Here is a 21212-nt window from a genome sequence, read left to right as displayed (position 1 = left end):
ACTCGTCAACTGAGGCCTATGTCAGTGCTTTGGGGACTTGTGGTCCAATCTCTGAGATTCATTTTCCATCAAAATTATTTTACTGTCTAAATGGCGTAGAAAATTTCACATAAACTAATCAAAAATTTCATGGTGTGAACCATTTCATACTTTTTTGCAGTCCCTTATCATACTAACACCCCGCACACTTATACACTTCCATCCATGATTCCTGAGCCGCAGTATCACGATATTGACGGGATTAGTCATCGCCTGATTGCAGGGGTGCTAAGCAAAATTTCTACCCTTATTCTGTTTTATCTAGCCAATTCATGGCGTCACATTAACTGCGATAAAACTGGAAAGCGTTTTAGACACACTAGATAGCCGAATAAGCCGCAGCGCCCTTGCATTGGTTCATCTGCAATATGGCCTGTCTTTATCCGTTGCCGTTCGTCGGCTTCCTTGAGTTTTTCACACTCAAGTAACTAGACTATTAGCTCGGCAGAAGAAATTGCATAAAGCTAGCTCCAGTGAGACTGGCTTTTACAGACAGAACGGTTCTTAACTAATGGGAAGAACAAAATAACTATTTTAAGCCTTCGAAACCTCTAATCGTGCCACCCGCATTCAACTCCTACATGACCCACTCTCACTTGTTTCCGCGCCACTCTGGGTGCTACCAAATTCTTTGCACAGCTCCCATTCTCACTGTACCATTATGGTTGCGCGCGACGCTATGCCATCCATCAGCTGGGAATAATCAATATTGCTAATACTAGCACCAGATTCGGCTGAGCAGGCGCACCTGAATGTTTGCAATTTAGGGGGACTATAGCTTGCGTATGAAAATGAGGGATCGCATTGGTCAGTTGTGCGTAACTTTAGTCCAAACAGTAGTAATCTGACAGTATTACTTTGTCTGACTCCTTCATAACCGGGCTTTTGAAGTTTACCTAATGTCGAAATGAGATAACCTTTACACACGACCGAAAAATAGTTTGGACCGTGCCATCGGGCGGCCCATATCATGTGTTTTTGGGGGATGGGGCTGCAGTGCCCATCAAGCTGAGTTAAGTGTACGAAGCCAGAGTCGGACTATCTGGCATTATCCCGACAGGAACGATCAGTTCGGAATTGGTTCTCTTTGGAGCGATAAATTATCTCAGACGTCGAGTTAGCCTCTGGGTTATACTAATGCTGTACTAAGGTATTCAAACTTCTGGCATTTTCGACAGAGAGCACGTACGATTGGAGAAGAAAAACGTCGGCAGCGAGCAGTTTAACAGGTGCAACTTCATTCGCTGGATATATTGCTGGTAAACCAAAAGGACCTCTCCACCAAAATGTTAAGATGTGAACGGGCGTGATCAGCAGTTAAACTCCACAATGTTTATTGCTGTCCCGCAGCAGTCGTTGGGTTGGGTATTGCCGGAACTGAGCAGAGTATTGAGCCAGCAGTTGCGGTCTGACCAGTGCACCAAAGGTGTGCAGTAACCGCTCCTTACACAGTTGTGGGGCATCTGGCCAGATTAGAGTGTATCAGCCGGTGTATCTCGGGACGGGAACAGGCCGAGGCGCCCAAGGCCACGCTGCAGTGAAAAAAGATGGTTCACAGGTGGTTTGGTTCCGTGAACCTGGTCACAACACGTTTTCCCATGGAGCTCAACTTTCAATAATGCAATAATAATAATGCTTATTCCCAACTTGTGGGTGGCATACCGTCTGGCATGATCATAGTTTTACGATCAGAATGAAGCAGGACTGAGGGGTTTGTGTGGGTGCGGATTGCACAAAAAGAGGACACTGTCATAAACCGTGTTGAATATCCGACGAAATAACAATAATAGGTTTCTTTCTCAACTTGTTGGGAACAATGGGCATGAGGTCCGACCAGTTCTATGACACAGCCGGCTGGCATGAACCAAAACTGAAAGCCATTGCTGGTCATGAGTGACCTTGGGTGGTTAGGTAAATGGCCGGAGTCGCAACGAGCAAAAGTGGAGATGGAGATGAGATAATTCAAATTGGGAGCACATGACAAGTTTTGTCTCGAAAATGTGGTTCAGTCTGAAAGTAAGCAGACTCACTGGTTGCACTGTTGTAGGGATGTCAGGTGCAAGGGAATAGGTTGGATGGGGGCAAGTTGCTAATACATAGGGCGACCCGAACTCCCTATACGGATTCGAACTTGTGCAAGAGGGAAGCCGAAATTGCGGCACAAAAGCCAGGCTAGCCAATCTGAGCGAAAATTCGTTGGGTACGGAAAAGCTCATCCCAGAAACGGGGCCGGATGAGAACTGCTCGAAGTTGTGGTTACACGTTTGAGTGGGCGAGGGGTTGCGGTCGAGATTCTGGAGACAATAGTTGCGGGAGTGCCATCTCACTGGGTATGACAGTGCCACGCCATCATTGCACTGACATGCTTCGGTTTATGGACAGCCCTGTAACGGTCCTCAAGGGTCGGAGAAAGGATGCACAGTTCCGTGGTAGCTGGTTCTGGGTGAGACGGGGATTGACACAGGGAATCATGCAGATGTAGGCTCACAGATAATTCCCTTTTTGTTGGGGGACCGTGTGAGTGTAGACCGGACATCAGCCAGTTGGAATGTATAACAGTCCTAAGGGGCGTTTAGGCAACTGCAGTCGGAGATTGAAGCTTGCGAAGAGGGTCGACGAGAAAGAAAAATGTAGATCAACTAGCTGAAGACCTTGGGGCCGCGAAGGCGGAATCGTGGAGGCGCGCTCAAACGAGCCGACGCTACAAGTGTGGCATGACTGGCCATCGGAAGAACCAAAGTCGTCGTACCCCACCACTTGTAATTTGGCGCAGCTAAATGGGCCACGGTACAGGCCGTTATAGTGATAGACAGAAGAGGGAGCTGTGCCTGGCTGACACCAGAGCAGGGGTATCGCTGAGGTGGAAAAGGAACGAGGCGGATTGAAAACTGCGCGCGTCAGCCGTGAGACCAGTGGTTGGGTACTGACTGGTAGTTAACGGGTTGTCTACGCACTTAATGTGCCTAGGCAACAAGTCCGTGCAGCACGCATTCTTGACTAGTCCAGACATAGAGCAGACAATATTGTGAGCAGATTTTCTCAATAGTACAGAACCCGTGGTTGACCTAATGCGGGAGAAAGTGGCACAGTCAAGCTTGAAGGTTACTCGAGTACAGCGCGAGCGAACCACATGGTCAAAAGCCTTTGTTTTTTCATCTGCTGTCGGTGCAGTTTTTGGTCAAGGAATACCCAGAACTGTTCACCCGGGGATTGAACAAGAAGGCTTCTTCCGTCTGAAAGGCTTTCGACTTTAGGGCCCCCGTCCGCTGCCGCTCTATCCAGGGGAGGATGTCCATAAACAAGTTCAAGAGATGTTGAAAAATGACCTTACCGAAGGTGCAACAGTGCACATATTAGTGCACAGGTGATGATAACGATTGTACAAATCTGAAGGTGTACGCACCAATAAAAGTTTTCAACTGTAATCGACAGTTTTTTACAAGAGCGATTTGTAGCATGTATAAATAAAGGTCAAATATAAAATGTGGAGCAAGTCAAAAGGGAACTTATCGTATGTGAGAGTCCATTGGTGAATGTCCGGACGGTGTGAACGTGTTTTGCCCGCAGTTTGGCTGCTACACATACAACTCCCCGGGTTAGCTTGTAGAGCAGGCGTAAAGGAAGCAACGGTTTCGCGAGGATCTCCGGCGTTTGAATGAACTAACCGTGAACCGTGTTGTAGCTGTTCCTTCAATTGCGAAGATTTTCGATTTCCCCCAGGATTCTAGATATCTCACGGTGTTGGATCTGCGTTTTGGATGCTATCTATTAAGACGCAGGACCCGGAGAAAACGGCGTCCGTCAATCAAGACGGATGCCGTTTGGTTTGGTGGGGCACCAGTCACATTTAGACGCTTGGTGCTTCGTCTAACGAATGGATTCCAGAATGTATGCCGTATTGTAGCTTGTCCGGGAGCCTGGCCGGCGGAACTAATGACAAAAAGACATAGCTTGCTCAGATTTCGGTGACACCGTTATGGTATATGTGGGTCACGGAGTGGTTAGTCCACTGCCAGAAAATCTGTCAATGATCAAGGGTTGTGCTACTTTCGATTTAAAGCGCCCCCCACTGTAGTTTCTTGGACAAATAGCATACTACAGCCGGTTTGTCAAGGAATTCAACCCGATTGCCGCTACGCTGTACGACTTGCTCCGGGAACATCGGAAGTTCGATTGAACCAGGTATGCGCTCGGGGCTTTTGAGCGTGTCGAAGTGTGGATGCTAGGTCAACAGCTGGCCCAAAATCTACCCAGGGTTGAGGTGATGTTTACTGTTGCATGGACGCCAGTGACCACAGTTTCGGTGCCGTCCTAAGGCAGAGAAACTGGGTCATCATGTATTCTAGTCATGTCCTGACTAGCGGCGAGCAGAAGTATTCAGCCATTGAGAAAGAACTTTTGGCGATCGTCCGGGCCCTAACTAAGTGGGGGCCATACTTATTGGGACAAAAATTTCACGTCGAGACCACCAGTGTATATCAGAATCGCCGGAGATCCTCGCGGAAAGTTCGCGCTCTGAGCATTCCAATTCCAAGAGTTAGACTCCACAATCCGGCACGTGCCGTGGAGGGAGAGCCATCTAGCTGATCGGTTATCAAGACCGGAGGCTGGTGATGAGCACCTATAATCATGATTAAGGCCAGTAGTCTGGTCGTTAAACTAGATCCCGGAGGTTGGTCCGACTCCACTGCCAGGATCCTGTATTACGGAAGGTTGCATCCGTCCTTATGAGATAGCAGGATATTGAGAACGGAGTTGGAGGCAAGGGATTGGAAATGTTGCAGACTCACTTCGATGGGCTAACTGTGAGTAAAGCAGACATAATTTCCTGGAAAGCCACCGAATCTGATATTACGCTGTCCGTGGCACCTTGTGTCTTGAGACGGAAGATAAAAGCCAAATGCCACAACATAGCGCACAAATGGTGCGCTAAGACGTACCACTTACCTTGGCAGAGTGTCTAATAGCCGAGGATGACAAGTGAGGTGATTGGTCATGTGGTGTCCGGTAAGTGGTGCCAGCTCACGTAAGGGAATACGACATGGGCACTCATCCCGTGTAACCAACTGCTGTCACAGAAATTGGCGAGTCATAGCCCATTGACTTCATACGCTCCTTTCCGGTGACAACCAGCGGAACTCAATATATCGTTATAATGACAGAACACCAGTCGTGGTGGGTATAAGCGACAGCCGTGCCAAATAAACGGATGAAGGCGATCAGACGACGACCGGATAAAAAAATCTGGTAGCTGGAGTTATTTATTAATGCACAAACCGCACTTATGACTGCTTGGATGGTTTTCTACTTTGCAGATCTGGTAGCATGCACGAGGGATGAAAACCTCGTGTGGTGGATGGGTACGCCTTGCAGGAGGGTTGCCCTGTTACGTTGCACCATGGNCTCGCCACCCCTCCAGTAGCACGGGTGCATCTCCCATCGCCGGTGGTTCAGCCTGGCCTTTAATTCAGGAAAACCAAAAAAGAGCAGCGTTGCTGTTTGTCTGTAGCTGGATTGGCCTTGTTCCGGCCGTCACTTGTCCCACTGCACCAAGAAATACAAGCGGACGACAGCTGTCATCCTGTTTGTATTAAAAAAATAACAAGAAAGAATATTAAAAAACATTCACGCATGGGGTAACCTGAGAGCACCTGTGAGGCTCACGGCTAGCGTCGACGTGCAAGACGTTACCACCGTCGTCTTTGTGGGGTCAAACCACCCCTAGTCCAATTCATCATCCAAACATAGCACACTTGTTCTTCCCTGTTGTCAGCCGGAGCAACCATATGCACAAAATGCTAATAACTTATGATCTCCTGATTACAAGCAGTCACTGCTAGCACTTAGTGGCAGTTTTTTCTGCCATGCATCATTCGTTTTCTGGNGACAAGCAACAGCTTCCCAGATAATTGATAGGAATCGTAACTTAACTAAGTACTACTACATCAGCCAAACAGGAAACTAAGATTTCGGGTCATCAGTCGCCGAGTCAATGCTGTCAACTCCAGAAAACAAATGATGCATGGCAGAAAAAACTGCCACTAAGTGCTAGCAGTGACTGCTTGTAATCAGGAGATCATAAGTTATTAGCATTTTGTGCATATGGTTGCTCCGGCTGACAACAGGGAAGAACAAGTGTGCTATGTTTGGATGATGAATTGGACTAGGGGTGGTTTGACCCCACAAAGACGACGGTGGTAACGTCTTGCACGTCGACGCTAGCCGTGAGCCTTACAGGTACTCTCAGGTTACCCCATGCGTGAATGTTTTTAAATATTCTTTCTTATTATTTTTTTGGAACAAACAGGAAGACAGCTGTCGTCCGCTTGTATTTCTTGGTGCAGTGGGACAAGTGACGGCCGGAACGAGACCGATCCAGCTACAGACAAACAGCAACGCTGCTCTTTTTTGGTTTTCCTGAATTGAAGGCCAGGCTCAGAACCACCGGCGATGGGCGATACACCCGTGCTACTGGGGGAGTGGCTAGTATATGAACGCACCATGGTGCAACGTAACAGGGCAACCCTCCTGCAAGGCGTACCCATCCACCACACGAGGTTTTCATCCCTCGTGCATGCTACCAGATCTGCAAAGTAGAAAACCATCCAAGCAGTCATAAGTGCGGTTTGTGCATTAATAAATAACTCCAGCTACCAGATTTTTTTATCCGGTCGTCGTCTGATCGCCTTCATCCGTTTATTTGGCACGGCTGTCGCTTATACCCACCACGACTGGTGTTCTGTCATTATAACGATATATTGAGTTCCGCTGGTTGTCACCGGAAAGGAGCGTATGAAGTCACTGGGCTATGACTCGCCAATTTCTGTGACAGCAGTTGGTTACACGGGATGAGTGCCCATGTCGTATTCCCTTACGTGAGCTGGCACCACTTACCGGACACCACATGACCAATCACCTCACTTGTCATCCTCGGCTATTAGACACTCTGCCAAGGTAAGTGGTACGTCTTAGCGCACCATTTGTGCGCTATGTTGTGGCATTTGGCTTTCATCTTCCGTCTCAAGACACAAAGTGCCACGGACAGCGTAATATCAGATTCGGTGGCTTTCCAGGAAATTATGTCTGCTTTACTCACAGTTAGCCCATCGAAGTGAGTCTGCAACATTTCCAATCCCTTGCCTCCAACTCCGTTCTCAATATCCTGCTATCTCATAAGGACGGATGCAACCTTCCGTAATACAGGATCCTGGCAGTGGAGTCGGACCAACCTCCGGGATCTAGTTTAACGACCAGACTACTGGCCTTAATCATGATTATAGGTGCTCATCACCAGCCTCCGGTCTTGATAACCGATCAGCTAGATGGCTCTCCCTCCACGGCACGTGCCGGATTGTGGAGTCTAACTCTTGGAATTGGAATGCTCAGAGCGCGAACTTTCCGCGAGGATCTCCGGCGATTCTGATATACACTGGTGGTCTCGACGTGAAATTTTTGTCCCAATAAGTATGGCCCCCACTTAGTTAGGGCCCGGACGATCACCAAACGTTCATTCTCAATGGCTGAATACTTCTGCTCGCCGCTAGTCAGGACATGACTAGAACACATGATGACCCAGTTTCTCTGCCTTAGAACGGCACCGAAACTGTGGTCACTGGCGTCCATGCAACAGTAAACATCACCTCGACCCTGGGTAGATTTTGGGCCAGCTGTTGACCTAGCATCCACACTTCGACACGCTCAAAAGCCCCGAGCGCATACCTGGTTCAATCGAACTTCCGATGTTACCGAAGCAAGTCGCACAGCATAGCGGCAATCGGGTTGAATTCCTTGACAAACCGGCTGTAGTATGCTATTTGTCCAAGAAACTGCAGTGGAGGGCGCTTTAAATCGAAAGCAGCACGACCCTTGATCATTGACAGATTTTCTGGCAGTGGACTAACCACTCCGTGACCCACATATACCGTAACGGTGTCACCGAAATCTGAGCAAGCCATGTCTTTTTGTCATTAGTTCCGCCGGCCAGGCTCCCGGACAAGCTACAATACGGCATACATTCTGGAATCCATTCGTTAGACGAAGCACCAAGCGTCTAAATGTGACTGGTGCCCCACCAAACCAAACGGCATCCGTCTTGATTGACGGACGCCGTTTTCTCCGGGTCCTGCGTCTTGATAGATAGTATCCAAAAGGCAGATCCAACACCGTGAGATATCTAGAATCCTGGGGGAAATCGAAAATCTTCGCAATTGAAGGAACAGCTACAACACGGTCCACGGTTAGTTCATTCAAACGCCGGAGATCCTCGCAAAACCGTTGCTTCCTTTATGCCTGCTATATTAGCTAACCCGGGGAGTTGTATGTGTAGCAGCCAAACTGCGGGCAAAACACGTTCACACCGTCCGGACATTCACCAATGGACTCTCACATACGATAAGTTCCCTTTTGACTTGCTCCACATTTTATATTGCCCTTTATTTTATACATGCTACAAATCGCTCCTGTAAGAAACTGTCGATTACAGTTGAAAGCTTTTATTGGTGCGTACACCTTCAGATTTTTACTATCGTTATCATCACCTGTGCAGTAATATGTGCACTGTTGCATTTTCGGTAAGGTCATTTTTCAACATCTCTTGAACTTGTTTATGGACATCCTCCCCTGGATAGAGCGGCAGCGGACGGGGGCCCTAAAGTCGAAAGCTTTCAGACGAGAAGAAGCCTTCTTGTTCAATCCCCGGGTGAACAGTTCTGGGTATTCCTTGACCAAAAACTGCACCGACAGCAGATGAAAAAACAAAAGCTTTTGACCATGTGGTTCGCTCGCGCTGTACTCGAGTAACCTTCAAGCTTGACTGTGCCACTTTCTCCCGCATTAGGTCAACCACGGGTTCTGTACTATTGAGAAAATCTGCTCACAATATTGTCTACTCTATGTCTGGACTAGTCAAGAATGCGTGCTGCACGGACTTGTTGCCTAGGCGCATTAAGTGCGTAGACAACCCGTTAACTACCAGTCAGTACCCAACCACTGGTCTCACGGCTGACGCGCGCAGTTTTCAATCCGCCTCGTTCCTTTTCCACCTCAGCGATACCCCTGCTCTGGTGTCAGCCAGGCACAGCTCCCTCTTCTGTCTATCACTATAACGGCCTGTACCGTGGCCCATTTAGCTGCGCCAAATTACAAGTGGTCGGGTACGACGACTTTGATTCTTCCGATGGCCAGTCATGCCACACTTGTAGCGTCGGCTCGTTTGAGCGCGCCTCCACGATTCCGCCTTCGCGGCCCCAAGGTCTTCAGCTAGTTGATCTACATTTTTCTTTCTCGTCGACCCTCTTCGCAAGCTTCAATCTCCGACTGCAGTTGCCTAAACGCCCCTTAGGACTGTTATACATTCCAACTGGCTGATGTCCGGTCTACACTCACACGGTCCCCCAACAAAAGGGAAATTATCTGTGAGCCTAAATCTGCATGATTCCCTGTGTCAATCTCCGTCTCACCCAGAACCAGCTATCACGGAACTGTGTATCCTTTCTCCGACCCTTGAGGATCGTTACAGGGCTGTCCATAAACCGAAGCATGTCAGTGCAATGATGGCGTGGCACTCCCGCAACTATTGTCTCCAGAATCTTGACCGCAACCCCTCGCCCACTCAAACGTGTAACCACAACTTCGAGCAGTTCTCATCCGGCCCCGTTTCTGGGATGAGCTTTTCCGTACCCAATGAATTTTCGCTCAGATTGGCTAGCCTGGCTTTTGTGCCGCAATTTCGGCTTCCCTCTTGCACAAGTTCGAATCCGTATAGGGAGTTCGGGTCGCCCTATGTATTAGCAACTTGCCCCCATCCAACCTATTCCCTTGCACCTGACTTCCCTACAACAGTGCAACCAGTGAGTCTGCTTACTTTCAGACTGAACCACATTTTCGAGACAAAACTTGTCATGTGCTCCCAATTTGAATTATCTCATCTCCATCTCCACTTTTGCTCGTTGCGACTCCGGCCATTTACCTAACCACCCAAGGTCACTCATGACCAGCAATGGCTTTCAGTTTTAGTTCATGCCACCTGGCTGTCTTTGAACAAGTTGGAACCCATGCCCATCGTTCACAACGAGTTGGGAAATAACCCATTAATACTATATCATCGGATTGTCCCCCACTGTTCATGACATTGTCCTCTTTTGTGCAATCCACACCCCCACAAATCCCCCAGTCATGCTCTATTCTGACTGTAAACCTATGATAACGCCAGACGGTGTCACCCACAATTTAGCAATAAACTGTTTTGTTATATCTTGGCCAACCCTAGAGTGTCGGAAATGCTCCTATCCGATCAGGAGTCTTTGTGAGCAATGACGGTGTCACCCACAATTTAGCAATAAACTGTTTTGTTATATCTTGGCCAACCCTAGAGTGTCGGAAATGCTCCTATCCGATCAGGAGTCTTGCTCTGTGAGCAATTAATATGGAAGCGCACCTTTCCGCCATTCCCTACGCGAACTTAATTACTAAACCATCAAAGTGTGGCTGGCGGCAATGTGGGCGACTGAAAATTTAACATTTCCATAATTTTGCTATCTTATCTTGCAGCCATATAGCCAATCACAGTCAAGTCCCGGTTCATCCTGATTTACGATCGACATCAGCACCTTCCGGTTGATCAGGAAATTGGGTTGTGGCCGGCAACACGGCTGTCACCGGACAAGTGAGGAGAGGGAAAGAAGAGCGCTCGGAAAAATTGTCCGCCTTTCGGAAAACAATGGGCAATAAACCGCAAGTAGAAAGGCATGATCGTTCACCATATGCGCGAGTGTGAAGTGGGAGGATCATCGGAATCACGGCAAGAGTGGACTCGGGTCGCGGAAGCTGAGCACTCGATGGCAAGATCCATTTGTCGTAATGAGAGAGCCTCTATGCAGTCCAAGAAGGTCGGCGATCAAAAAGATTGGAGAAAATTCAGCTTCGGAAATAGCGTGATACACACGAAAACTGCCGAATAGACAGGCTACTCGGACCGACCTAACGGAAGTAAACGGAAATCGGTGGCATGCAGTGACCCATGGGAGAAGAATGTAATTTTGGATAATACGCATGAGGCACACGAGTGGCATGTGGTCTTCTGCCCTGATCTAATGATAGGTGGATGTTGATTCCTCCTGTGGAGCAACGGCGAACAGCATCAACTTTCCTTGTTTTCTGACCACTCATTAGCAAAGTGACTCATCCGTTTGTTATGACACCGTTTTGTTTCCTTGCTGCTTCTTCTCCCCCTGTTCCGTTCCTACTTAGGGTGTGCTTATTCTTCAGTAACTGATGTCAATATTTTGATGCCAGTCCATCAGTGCTTGCAAGTTCGTCTCAGTTGCGCCCATTTCCGGGCGTCCACTCCAACGGAAAAGCGGACCGACCGGGTATTGAACCCAGAGTTTCTGGATGGTAGGCAAACGCGCCATCCTCTACAACAATCTGACACCCGGAGTAGTCTATTATTTTGGCGAGATTCGTTTTAAACAGCCGAAACCGCACAATCTGACCGGCCACGTGACACGAGCTGCCTTGTCGCGCCGCCAACCGTAGTACAGTCCCTCACATCTCAAGCACATACGCCACTGTCTCTCTATAAGGCCAACTCCCACTTCAGACCGCCCCATATGTATATTTTTACATCGTTCGGTGCTTAATTGTTGTTGCCTCTAGAAATCCCTGCTGCTTCAATGACTATTTTCCGCTTCCGCTGTTTGCGTCATTATCAATTGTACGTCTGCCTACTTCATGATGCTCACTAATCCGTTTGTCTGTAGAAACAGCTCCTGTCAATTCTCAATACACCATTTGCTGACCGCGTCTGTTTGCTTCTACTGTCTACCGGCTACGAACTGCGCACATACTAATAGTTGCAACCGTCCCGTGAATGTGCATAACCACCCGAATTTTATGAAGTTAATCAACAACGTTAACTCAGCAGATATTTTTGTCATGTTTGACGAACATTTCGCCGACCATCCTCCACTCCATTGCTACTCTTCGACGCCCGAGCTAGGTCCCTTCACCGGTATGAAAGACAGAGCTGCGTAACTGGAAATAGAGGTGGCCGAAGTCCGTCAAGGGTGACTAACCTCTAGGGTTCTGCTATCGATAAAGACAAAGGACTCCAAGACTCCGTTGGACCCCTTTTGTATCCAGCTGAACAGGAAGGGGCGTACCCCCTAAATAACCTGTGACGCCTCCAAAGAATTAACAGACGTCTATATCATACCCACATCCCCAGGAGTGCTCAACCTCTGTATGGCTATGCCTCAGAGAAAGGTGCCAAATTTCGATGGTAACTCTCTAAATTACTGAAGTTTCTGAGAAGCTCCACCAGTGGGGTTGCTTGATACGTTACAGATCCCGCCTTCGTGATCGACGAGTGCGATAGCGAAGCACGAGCAGCCATCGACCACTGTACAATACTTGAACCGGAACGCGACTACTCAGAAGCTGTGAGGACCCTGGATTGCAGACTTGGCAACCCCTCGCTTATAGCAGGGCAATAAATTGCGTCTATCAACACCGGGCCACTCATCAAGCCGAACGATGTACGTTCACTACTGAAGCCAGCGGACACGATGACAGCCTGTTGGCTACAACTCTCACAGCTGAATTAGTAACCTGAGCTCAGCACCAGAACGACCACCGAGACTATCCTTAACCGTTTTCCGACTACCATCTAATCTCAGTGGTTCGATTGGGCCTCTGAAATCCTCAGGAAGACCCGAGAACCCAGTTTAGTTGATCTGACAGGTTATGTTTAAGACAGAGCAGACTCGTTACGGGTAGTTATTTTTGCCGAGCACCAGTAGGTCAGAACGCCATCGAAGCTTCGTAACGACACCACCGCCAAGGTTCTCCACACCCGTGACGAGTTCCGCAGCTAATAAGCTTAGAAATGGTGAACTAGTACGACGATGTCCGGCCCGCGCGCGCACTGCGACAAAATGGCCTACCTCGACTAGTGCTTGCAATTCGTTCGCCTGAACCCTAAATATCCCTGCAACGTCCGTCCGCTTAGCTGTACTCTGCCTCAAGCCAAGACAATTTGAAACAGTGCTGATCGGAGTGATGTTGTGGACGTAATGGCTGCAAAGATCTACATCGCCCAATGCTCCATCTGCCCACTCAGCCTTCAGCTAAGTCCGTGAGGCAAACATGCCAGGAAGAATACTGCTCAAACCTCAGCGTCAACTGTACCAGCTGATTGTGCAACTGAACAACCGTGGCGCGCGGCGTACTGCCTGTAACTCTTCGTGGCCCTCATGGAGTTTGCAGAGTCAACGCACCTCTTGAAGACGGTTTGGGCCGCATGATGCCGCTAGAGAATGTCGCCTTAAATCTCGGGTTATCGGGATTGTCTGCAAAAATAAATGTTGTTACTCTCAATGATCAGAGTGAAGTACCGACTACACAGGTCAGTTTTGATATGGATACATTGCCGCCGGCCGAGACGCCGCAATCCATCTAGGCCTGAACGGTTCGTCAGCCGTCGTCGATTACTCAAGGCTTACCAGCAAGAGAACGGTAGTCTAAGTGGGATCACTTAAAAGGAATCCCGTTTGATACTGCCGGAGGCAGTAAAATACATCTCTTGATCGGAGTAGACGTAAGGATGGCACGTTGGGTGCCAGAAAGCCAAATATGTAGGCCATCTGAGCCTTACGCTAATCCAGCACTACTCGAATGGGCCGGTAAATGACAAACGACAGGCTATCTGGGATTAACCAGCTCGGCAGCCATGGGGAAGACAGTATGGATTCAAAGATAGAGGCCATGTTCGACACAGGGTTCAGAGACCCACCATCATACAAGCGCTTCGCGTCACAGGCTGACAGACAGGCATTATCTGTTGCGAAGGTTTCCCTGAGACTGATGGATGGACATTATGAAGTTGCTCTGCCCTGGAAGGCGGGTTGTCTGAGCTTACCGTCAGATTATCTCGATGCTCGCCGAGGACTCAACTCCCTTGGTAAGAGACTTATCAAGGACGGAAATCTCCAAGATCTGTACATGACAGCCATCAATGAGTATCCGGTCAAAGTATATGCCAAACCGGTCAATCAGCATCCCGAAACCGAATACACTGGACCAATTTGGGTGCTTGCCACATCATCCGTTTGTTCACCCTCACAAGCCGAATAGGGCGAGAGATGTCTTTGTTTGTGCATGTCAAGTCCGAGGGAAATCCCTGAACTTGCAGATGCTTGCTGGTCCGGACATCGTGAATAGTCTACTCGGAGTGCTTCTTCGTTTCCGCCGGTATATGCACGTATATGCACACTGAGTCAATGTCGTCGCAACACTCACAGGCCCACGAAAGCCAAGGAAAATCTACCAGTGGTACCCTAGTTGAACCATCAACTGAAGCACCCTGAAGTGGAAGATGAAGAAACAAGAGCCGATCGGGAACTAATTTGAAGCGCCTACAACCCATCGATTCGAGATTGTGGCAACCACACTAGCAGACAAGAGCTGTTAGTTGACAATCACTATGTCAGTCAATTTTTGTACTGTAATAATATGATCCTACCTGACGGTATTCTAACAACCAGTTGAGAATTATTATTATTGATCTAGCTGATAATCTGAAGAGTATTTACTAACCGGCACCCCTTATGCCTCAAAACCTCAAACTTAGTGAGTCGCTCACCTGGCCAAATGAAGTTTTTGTGTCAAAAGCGAAACATTGCCCAAATAAATGCAACCAGATTTTTACCAAGCCCTTCTAAAGATAACATGTCATTATAAACCCGAACGTTATTGCGATTCGAAGGATGTCCATTAATCCTTTTCTTCACGGATTTACCGCTTGATAAACAGGATCGAGGCTGCCTACAAAGGTTGCCGGGTCGGTCATGTTCTTGTTGACCAACGGATGCCGTTCACCTGAAAGACACAAGCGAAAAAAGGGTGTCGCACTTCCCTAAGTGTTCCCTAAGTGTTCCCGAAACGGAGAAAACTTGCCTAATGAAGGTGTACANCTTGATCCTGTGTATCAATTCGTGAATCCCTGAATTCGTGAGCGGCATGTAGTTTCTGTTACGAACGGCTCACTCAAAAATCCCGCCAAAGTTTCTGCTTCGATTCAATCAAAAGCAGACAGCTGAAAACACGGCCAGAATAGTCACGAACTGTCCCCTGATACCATAAAGAGATCCATAAATGAAATCATTTCCACGTCGAGGTTGGCTATTTGTCTTCTTTAACTGCGTCGTTAACTTATCCAGGAATCGAAACTACATTCCCGCGCCCCGCGAACCGGAGATGGCTCCCGTATTGTGCTACTGGAAAGTCCGCGGTGTAAGTCATTCGTGTGCACTGCTTAGAGTCTATTGTAACACGTAGTGGCTGTCTCAACGAAATCGAAATTTTTTCTGTTGGAATGAAGTCTACTTGTACAGTTTTCTTTTGCGGTGATTGGATTCCGCTCCATAAGCCTCATCTTAGATTAGACGGCCTAGTTTCGTCCAATTATGTGCACAGTTAGTTTCGAAAATCCTTGCATCTCTCAACAATAGGTTATCACATACCGGCCCAGAGTGATGTGCTTTTTTTGCGTGTGGCTGGGTATCGATTGTTAGCCGCCACAATCTGATTTTCGCGTTTCACGGATTCACTGATCGATACACAGGATCGATGCTGTCTACAAAGGTTGCCGGGTCAGCCTTGTTCTTGTTGACCAGCGGATGCCGTTCACCTGAAAGACAAGCAAGAAAAGGATGTAGCACTTCTGTAACTGTTCTCAGCGTGGGAAGTAAGCTTGGCTGTGCGCCTTACACTGCTTTGAACTGGGCACTAGATGCAGCGCAAACAACCGTTGTAGGAAAGTTTTTTCACGCAGCAAATTCCCGAAACGGAGAAAACTTGCCTAATGAAGGTGTACGCTCGGAGCTTGGGAATCTTCTTACCATGTCCCCGCCGTGTGTTTGCTGGGTGAACGGTGAAAGCCTGTTGGCCAAATCTTGTCCAAACAAGGCGTAAGTAAGCTTTAGGCCTCTTTGGAAGCGATAATTTTCCAGAGGAATACGTCAAGCATCACGAGGTGCGTTTCATATTCAGCGGATTTAGGCCCTGCAACCATTTTCGTAACCCGTTGGCCACGCTCAACGATAGTTACGTCTTTCTTGCGTCCTAAGTAGACAGCGTGGTTGGTGTATCCAAGAAGCGGTCTAACGTAGGCCCAGTAGAGTACTTGGAAGTCAATGCGAGTGGTACGGGGAAGGTGCACCGAATCATCAGACCCACTTCTCGTTATTCGGAGAGATAAGCCAGTCCAGCGACCACTGCTTTGAAGCGTCTACATCCATTTGGAGGGCACTATCATTTGAACCCCAGGATTTGAAGTCGTCCGCAAAAAGTAGACATGAACCTGCAAGAAAATCTGGAAAATGGACGCAGATCAGGAACAGAAGTGGTTCCAAAACGGAATCTTGAGGAACTCTAATGGAAACTTGTGCCGGAAAGGAGGAGGTCGGGCCTACCTTCACCTAGAATGTTCCGTCTGATAGGAGCGCCTCAATCTAGTGTAGAGTTTTCCATTGAATCCCGTAAGACTCGTGTCTGTGGGATGTGTGGGACTCGATCGAACTCTTTTGACAGGCCGAAACATATGGCATCCGATATGAGTCCCTCGTCCTTAGCTTTGGTTGAGCTGTCCATAAATATGAGCGTATTCGTCACGCAAGAACGGTTTGGGAGGAATTCGTCTTGAACTGCGGATATCAAGTTGTTTGTGTTGAGGTGATTTAAGGGGGCGCACTTCAGAATACATCTCAGATTCTTGTCAGCGTCACGCCACATAACTCTTTGAGCCATTCTCCTGTGACATGAAAATGTCGTGTGTAATATAACATAGAACAGAAGAAAGTATTTTATGTTGGGTTCTGGGAAGCGGTGAAGGCTATAGAAATTTTGGATTAGTGAAATCAAGTATGGCTTTCGTCTATGTCATTGAAGTCAATGAAAGACCCTGGTCACCTATGCCGAGCCGGGAAAAATCGCAGTTCCATTGTCGTGTTTTATCCTGCCAGTAAGGTTGTTCTATTGATTAAGCGTTCTATTGATGAATTAGTTCTTTAACGAACGACTCCTCACTGGTTCGATTTCGTTTCCTCGTAGTCTCTTTGTTACTTATTTCAATGTGCAAACACAAAGGGCAGTTTGTAGCCATCGCCGGAAGGTGCAGGAAGGATCCAAGTACCCAGCCCTCACTTCTGGATGGTTCGGCTGTTGCAACAGAACGAGAAACTTGCGCTCCACCATGATGTTTTTTGTGAATCAGGTGTCAGGAGTAACAATTTGATTCACCTTGTCAAACGCCTCCCTGAAGTCGAGGTGACAGATTTCAACCCCCTTGCCTCCGTCCCACCTGTCTCTAATTTCATCCATGAAACGGCTAGTTTTCACTAAAACAGCCGACTCTCACTTAAGTAAATGGCCAATATTTCTCTAATATCCTTTTAAATAACTTCAGAACTGTTAAAGTGAGTCTAATTGGTTGAAAGTTGGACTTGGATTTCGGTTAATTTTAGCCCCTTTGCAATTCGCAGCTCGCACTGTCCTCTACCTTGACAGTGCACCATTTAGGTCCTTTTGTCTCGTTCTTAACTGAAAGCCCCAACAAATGCCCTGGAGAGAATGCACTTGTTCCACATTTTGCTCGTGAGCTTTGAAGCATTCACTATCGTTAACAGGATGAATCGGTTGGGGAGCGTGGACAAGTTACTTTTTACTCCCTAGGTTCGTCCCCTATTGTTTGCGCCTTCTACCAGTCCAGGTGATTCGGAGCCACGTTCTAGCCTCAGAAACGTTTCGGTAGGATGCTGCACACCCATTTTCGGGCGGAGCTTGCCCGGTCACTGTCCCATGGACTGCTCAATTCCGATTTCTTTACGACATTCGACCTTTTGGTGAGCGGAAAGTCAAGAAGGTTTGGTGCTTGACTAACCCTAGGCTTTGTGGGGAGTTGACGTGGTTCGAATCCGACCTACGCCTCTCGACTTCCCCTTCTAGGCTTGAAGAAGGTTTGGTGCTTGACTAACCCTAGGCTTTGTGGGGAGTTGACGTGTATTGGCTGCTGATCAGGGGGCAGTCGATATGTTCGGCGAGTGTGGCAGTTGGCTCACAAACGTTTCGTCGCCATACGAGGAGACATCTCCACTGTGTGACTGACTGACAACGTCTCCTGGCATGGTGACCGAACATTTACGAGCCGACAGCCAAGCTCAGTGAACAGGCCATCTACTGGCTGATCAACCAATTAATCCCTCCGAGCTACCAATATTTGGACGTGTTTATATGCGGGTAGATCGCATCGACGGTTGTGTAATAGAAGACTTTCCAAAAACGGATTTCGGCGGTTTCAGCTTCCTGGCGTTTTTTTTTCGGAGACATTGAGGTCCCCACTAGCCAACGCTCCATCAGTTTGTGCGACTCAAAAAGAAGATAGTCTAGTAGTGTATGTTATCGTAATTCGCATTTTTTTTTTGAAATACGAATTGCTGCCTGTAGTGTGGGACAATAGAACTACCATCGTACGGCCCCATATGTTCTTTTAGGGAGTATCGCACCCTTACCCGTACACCCATCACGCTCGACCAGTCATCATAGTCGGAGACAGCAACATCAGTGTTGACACTGATGCTTCACCTCCGTACTGCCTTAAAATTCGTCCAATTATATTCAAACCCCTAGAGTGAAAAGAATAGGAAAAGGCTGGGTAAGGCAGATGACTTAGTGTTGGCCTACTCAAGAATTCCTGAGGTGCCCACACCTCCAAGCGCTCAATCAACTTGGGAAGAAACTGATAGCACGAACGCTACTGACATCAATCAACCGCCATTTCTTGCAATGGTATGACGGCAAAACCGTCGCAGATGTCGACCTATTGTTGGTTCCTTTGGTTTAGGTCTTAAAAAGCTTGAAGATCCACACACCAAACATTGAACTTAACCGTACTGATCTAGGTTTTAACTGCCCACTTCAACCTAGAGTTGAAATACACGCTTTAACACTCTTGATCACTTTTTTATTTTGTCGTTTTGTCCGTACAACGTCTACTACTTTTACTGATTGAATGTTTTCTTTATCCTCGCAACAGTTGGCTCAGCCCATCCGTTTGTTGCTGGAGTACGTCGGTGACAGTTACGAAGAACATTCATACGGTCGGTGCGACAGAGAGAAATGGCAAAATGATAAGCACAACCTTGGTCTTGAATTGCCCAATTTACCCTACTACAAGGACGGAGATTTTTCCCTGACTCAATCACTCGCCATTCTACGTTACATCGCCGACAAACATAATATGAGTATGTGGTTGTTACTTTCACCAGTCAATCATCGTTTCTTGTGTTAGTTGGCAATACTCCGGAAGAAAGAGCTAAAATATCCATGATTGAAGGAGGGTTGGTGGACTTACGAGCCGGTGTATCGCGTATTGCTTATCAAGAAAACTTCGTATGTAGTTTCTACTTTGTCCATCTCACGCTTCACAGGAACAGCTCAAGATACCTTACCTGCAACAGCTACCAACCACCTTGCGTATGTGGTCGCAGTTTTTAGGTAAAAATTCCTACCTCCATGGTTCAACGGTAGGTTATTTGTCAGTGGTTCTATTTTCGTGCCGGTTTTGTTGATTATCTAGTATTTACATCACCCATACGCCTTACTTTGCAGCCGACTCATTTGGACTTCATGTTCTACGAGGCCCTAGATGTAATCCGCTACATGGATCCGACGTCTGTTGAAGCCTTCCCGAACTTGGTACAGTTCATCCATCGTATTGAGGTACGTTTCTGCGAACCACACGAGGTGATCGACCAAAAGATAGAATGAAACAGGTAGTCACCCTCGCAGGTAGTTAGGTACGCGGTCTCGTGGTGCACAAACAAATGCCAAACACCGAGAGATCACTTGGCTACCGTCCCATTACCTCTTGGCCGGACTGCATGGCTAAAGTTGGCCTGTCCTTGTACGCTGAGCGTGTGTTGGGTGGGTTTCTCAGAACACGTTGGACCGGTCCCACAAATAGCGTCTTGCTCCGGTGCACTGCTCGTTGCTTTTCTACGATGTTGACACCCTGTTCTTGATCGTTCTACATAAGGGCATGACTGTTTTTAATAACTCCACATCCTTCCCCTTTGTTTCTACTCTTTACTAGGGCATTTGCTCATGTTGTGTGGAAATGACTGTTTTTAATAACTCCACATCCTTCCCATTTGTTTCTACTCTTTACTAGGGCATTTGCTCATGGTTGTGTGGAATTTAGGCACTGGTATTTACTACTGGTATGTTGTCAGTGATGATGACGGTCATGATGGAGTCCATAAGTTAAACTTAGTTGTGAGATCATACCACCCTTCACATATTCGTCATCGCTAATGACAACGTCCACGTCGAAACGCTCACGCCCAATAGTCTTGCAGCAATGCCAATTCGTCCAACTTCATCCATGTGGTAGGAAGAAAAAAGTGAGATAAACAGTTGACTGATTCACTAAACATTCGGAGTGCCTGCATTTCCAAACTGTCAGCCAGACATCCCAGGTAGAAACGGCAGCCGTTAGAAACCATACCGAGCATTATCATATCGAGCCCCGAGACATCGATGGTTCATACTTGGTACTAAGATGACCTCAATCTAACATCTGCTTCCTCATAATCTTCCAAAGTGAGAACATCATCTGCACATCCCCAGATCGATAAAATCCTCTTTTACAGATGTATGAACATCGAGATCCTTGTGATCCTTCAGCATCTACTTGATTAACCCATCAACTGGGAAGCAAATTAAGATGGAAATCTTTGTCGGACGTAGACGTTTGTCAGGAGGCCTCTCTGGAGCTTCCCGTACACTATCCCATGGACATAAATATGAGGACATAGGGGAAGATGCAATCGTGGTAGTTGGTGAGAAGGGAAATCCTTAGAAATTTTTAAACCAGATCGTATTTAGACTTTGCGGCACTGTAAAGAAATGTTAGCTTCAAATGGACTGAATCATTTAGGTGGCTACGTAGCGACTAATGGTCTTCGCTAGTCCTCACCATGCCCGATGCAGTTTTTTCCATTCTGGATCCGCGCTGAAACATTCCGTAAGATCACAAAAGCCAATGGATTGGTTTGCTATCCCATCACTTTGGTTCATGAAGGGAACTGTTACCAAGAGACTATTATATATATATA

At 47.5% G+C, this 21212-nt stretch overlaps 2 protein-coding genes across 2 annotated transcripts in view; one reads left to right on the top strand and one right to left on the bottom strand.

Moving 5' to 3' along the window:
* The window catches only part of T265_04265 (hypothetical protein), a gene marked incomplete at both ends in the record, with an annotated part of 28287 nt that extends 23251 nt beyond the window's left edge, over positions 1 to 5036 (bottom strand). Inside the window, one exon of the mRNA XM_009168954.1 lies at positions 4987 to 5036. Coding sequence (XP_009167218.1) covers positions 4987 to 5036 — 50 coding nt within the window. The remainder of the gene's footprint in view (positions 1 to 4986) is intronic.
* Positions 5037 to 15192: 10156 nt separating this feature from the next.
* T265_04264 (hypothetical protein) overlaps positions 15193 to 21212 on the top strand; it is a gene marked incomplete at both ends in the record, with an annotated part of 12921 nt that continues 6901 nt past the window's right edge. Inside the window, 5 exons of the mRNA XM_009168953.1 lie at positions 15193 to 15330; positions 19130 to 19337; positions 19385 to 19485; positions 19524 to 19619; positions 19705 to 19815. Coding sequence (XP_009167217.1) covers positions 15193 to 15330; positions 19130 to 19337; positions 19385 to 19485; positions 19524 to 19619; positions 19705 to 19815 — 654 coding nt within the window. The remainder of the gene's footprint in view (positions 15331 to 19129; positions 19338 to 19384; positions 19486 to 19523; positions 19620 to 19704; positions 19816 to 21212) is intronic.

This window comes from Opisthorchis viverrini, assembly GCF_000715545.1.
Source record: "Opisthorchis viverrini unplaced genomic scaffold opera_v5_68, whole genome shotgun sequence".
Classification (NCBI taxonomy): Eukaryota; Metazoa; Platyhelminthes; class Trematoda; order Opisthorchiida; family Opisthorchiidae; genus Opisthorchis; species Opisthorchis viverrini.
The sequence above is the reverse complement of the archived record's forward strand: the minus strand, read 5'-3'. Positions and strand labels throughout refer to the sequence as shown.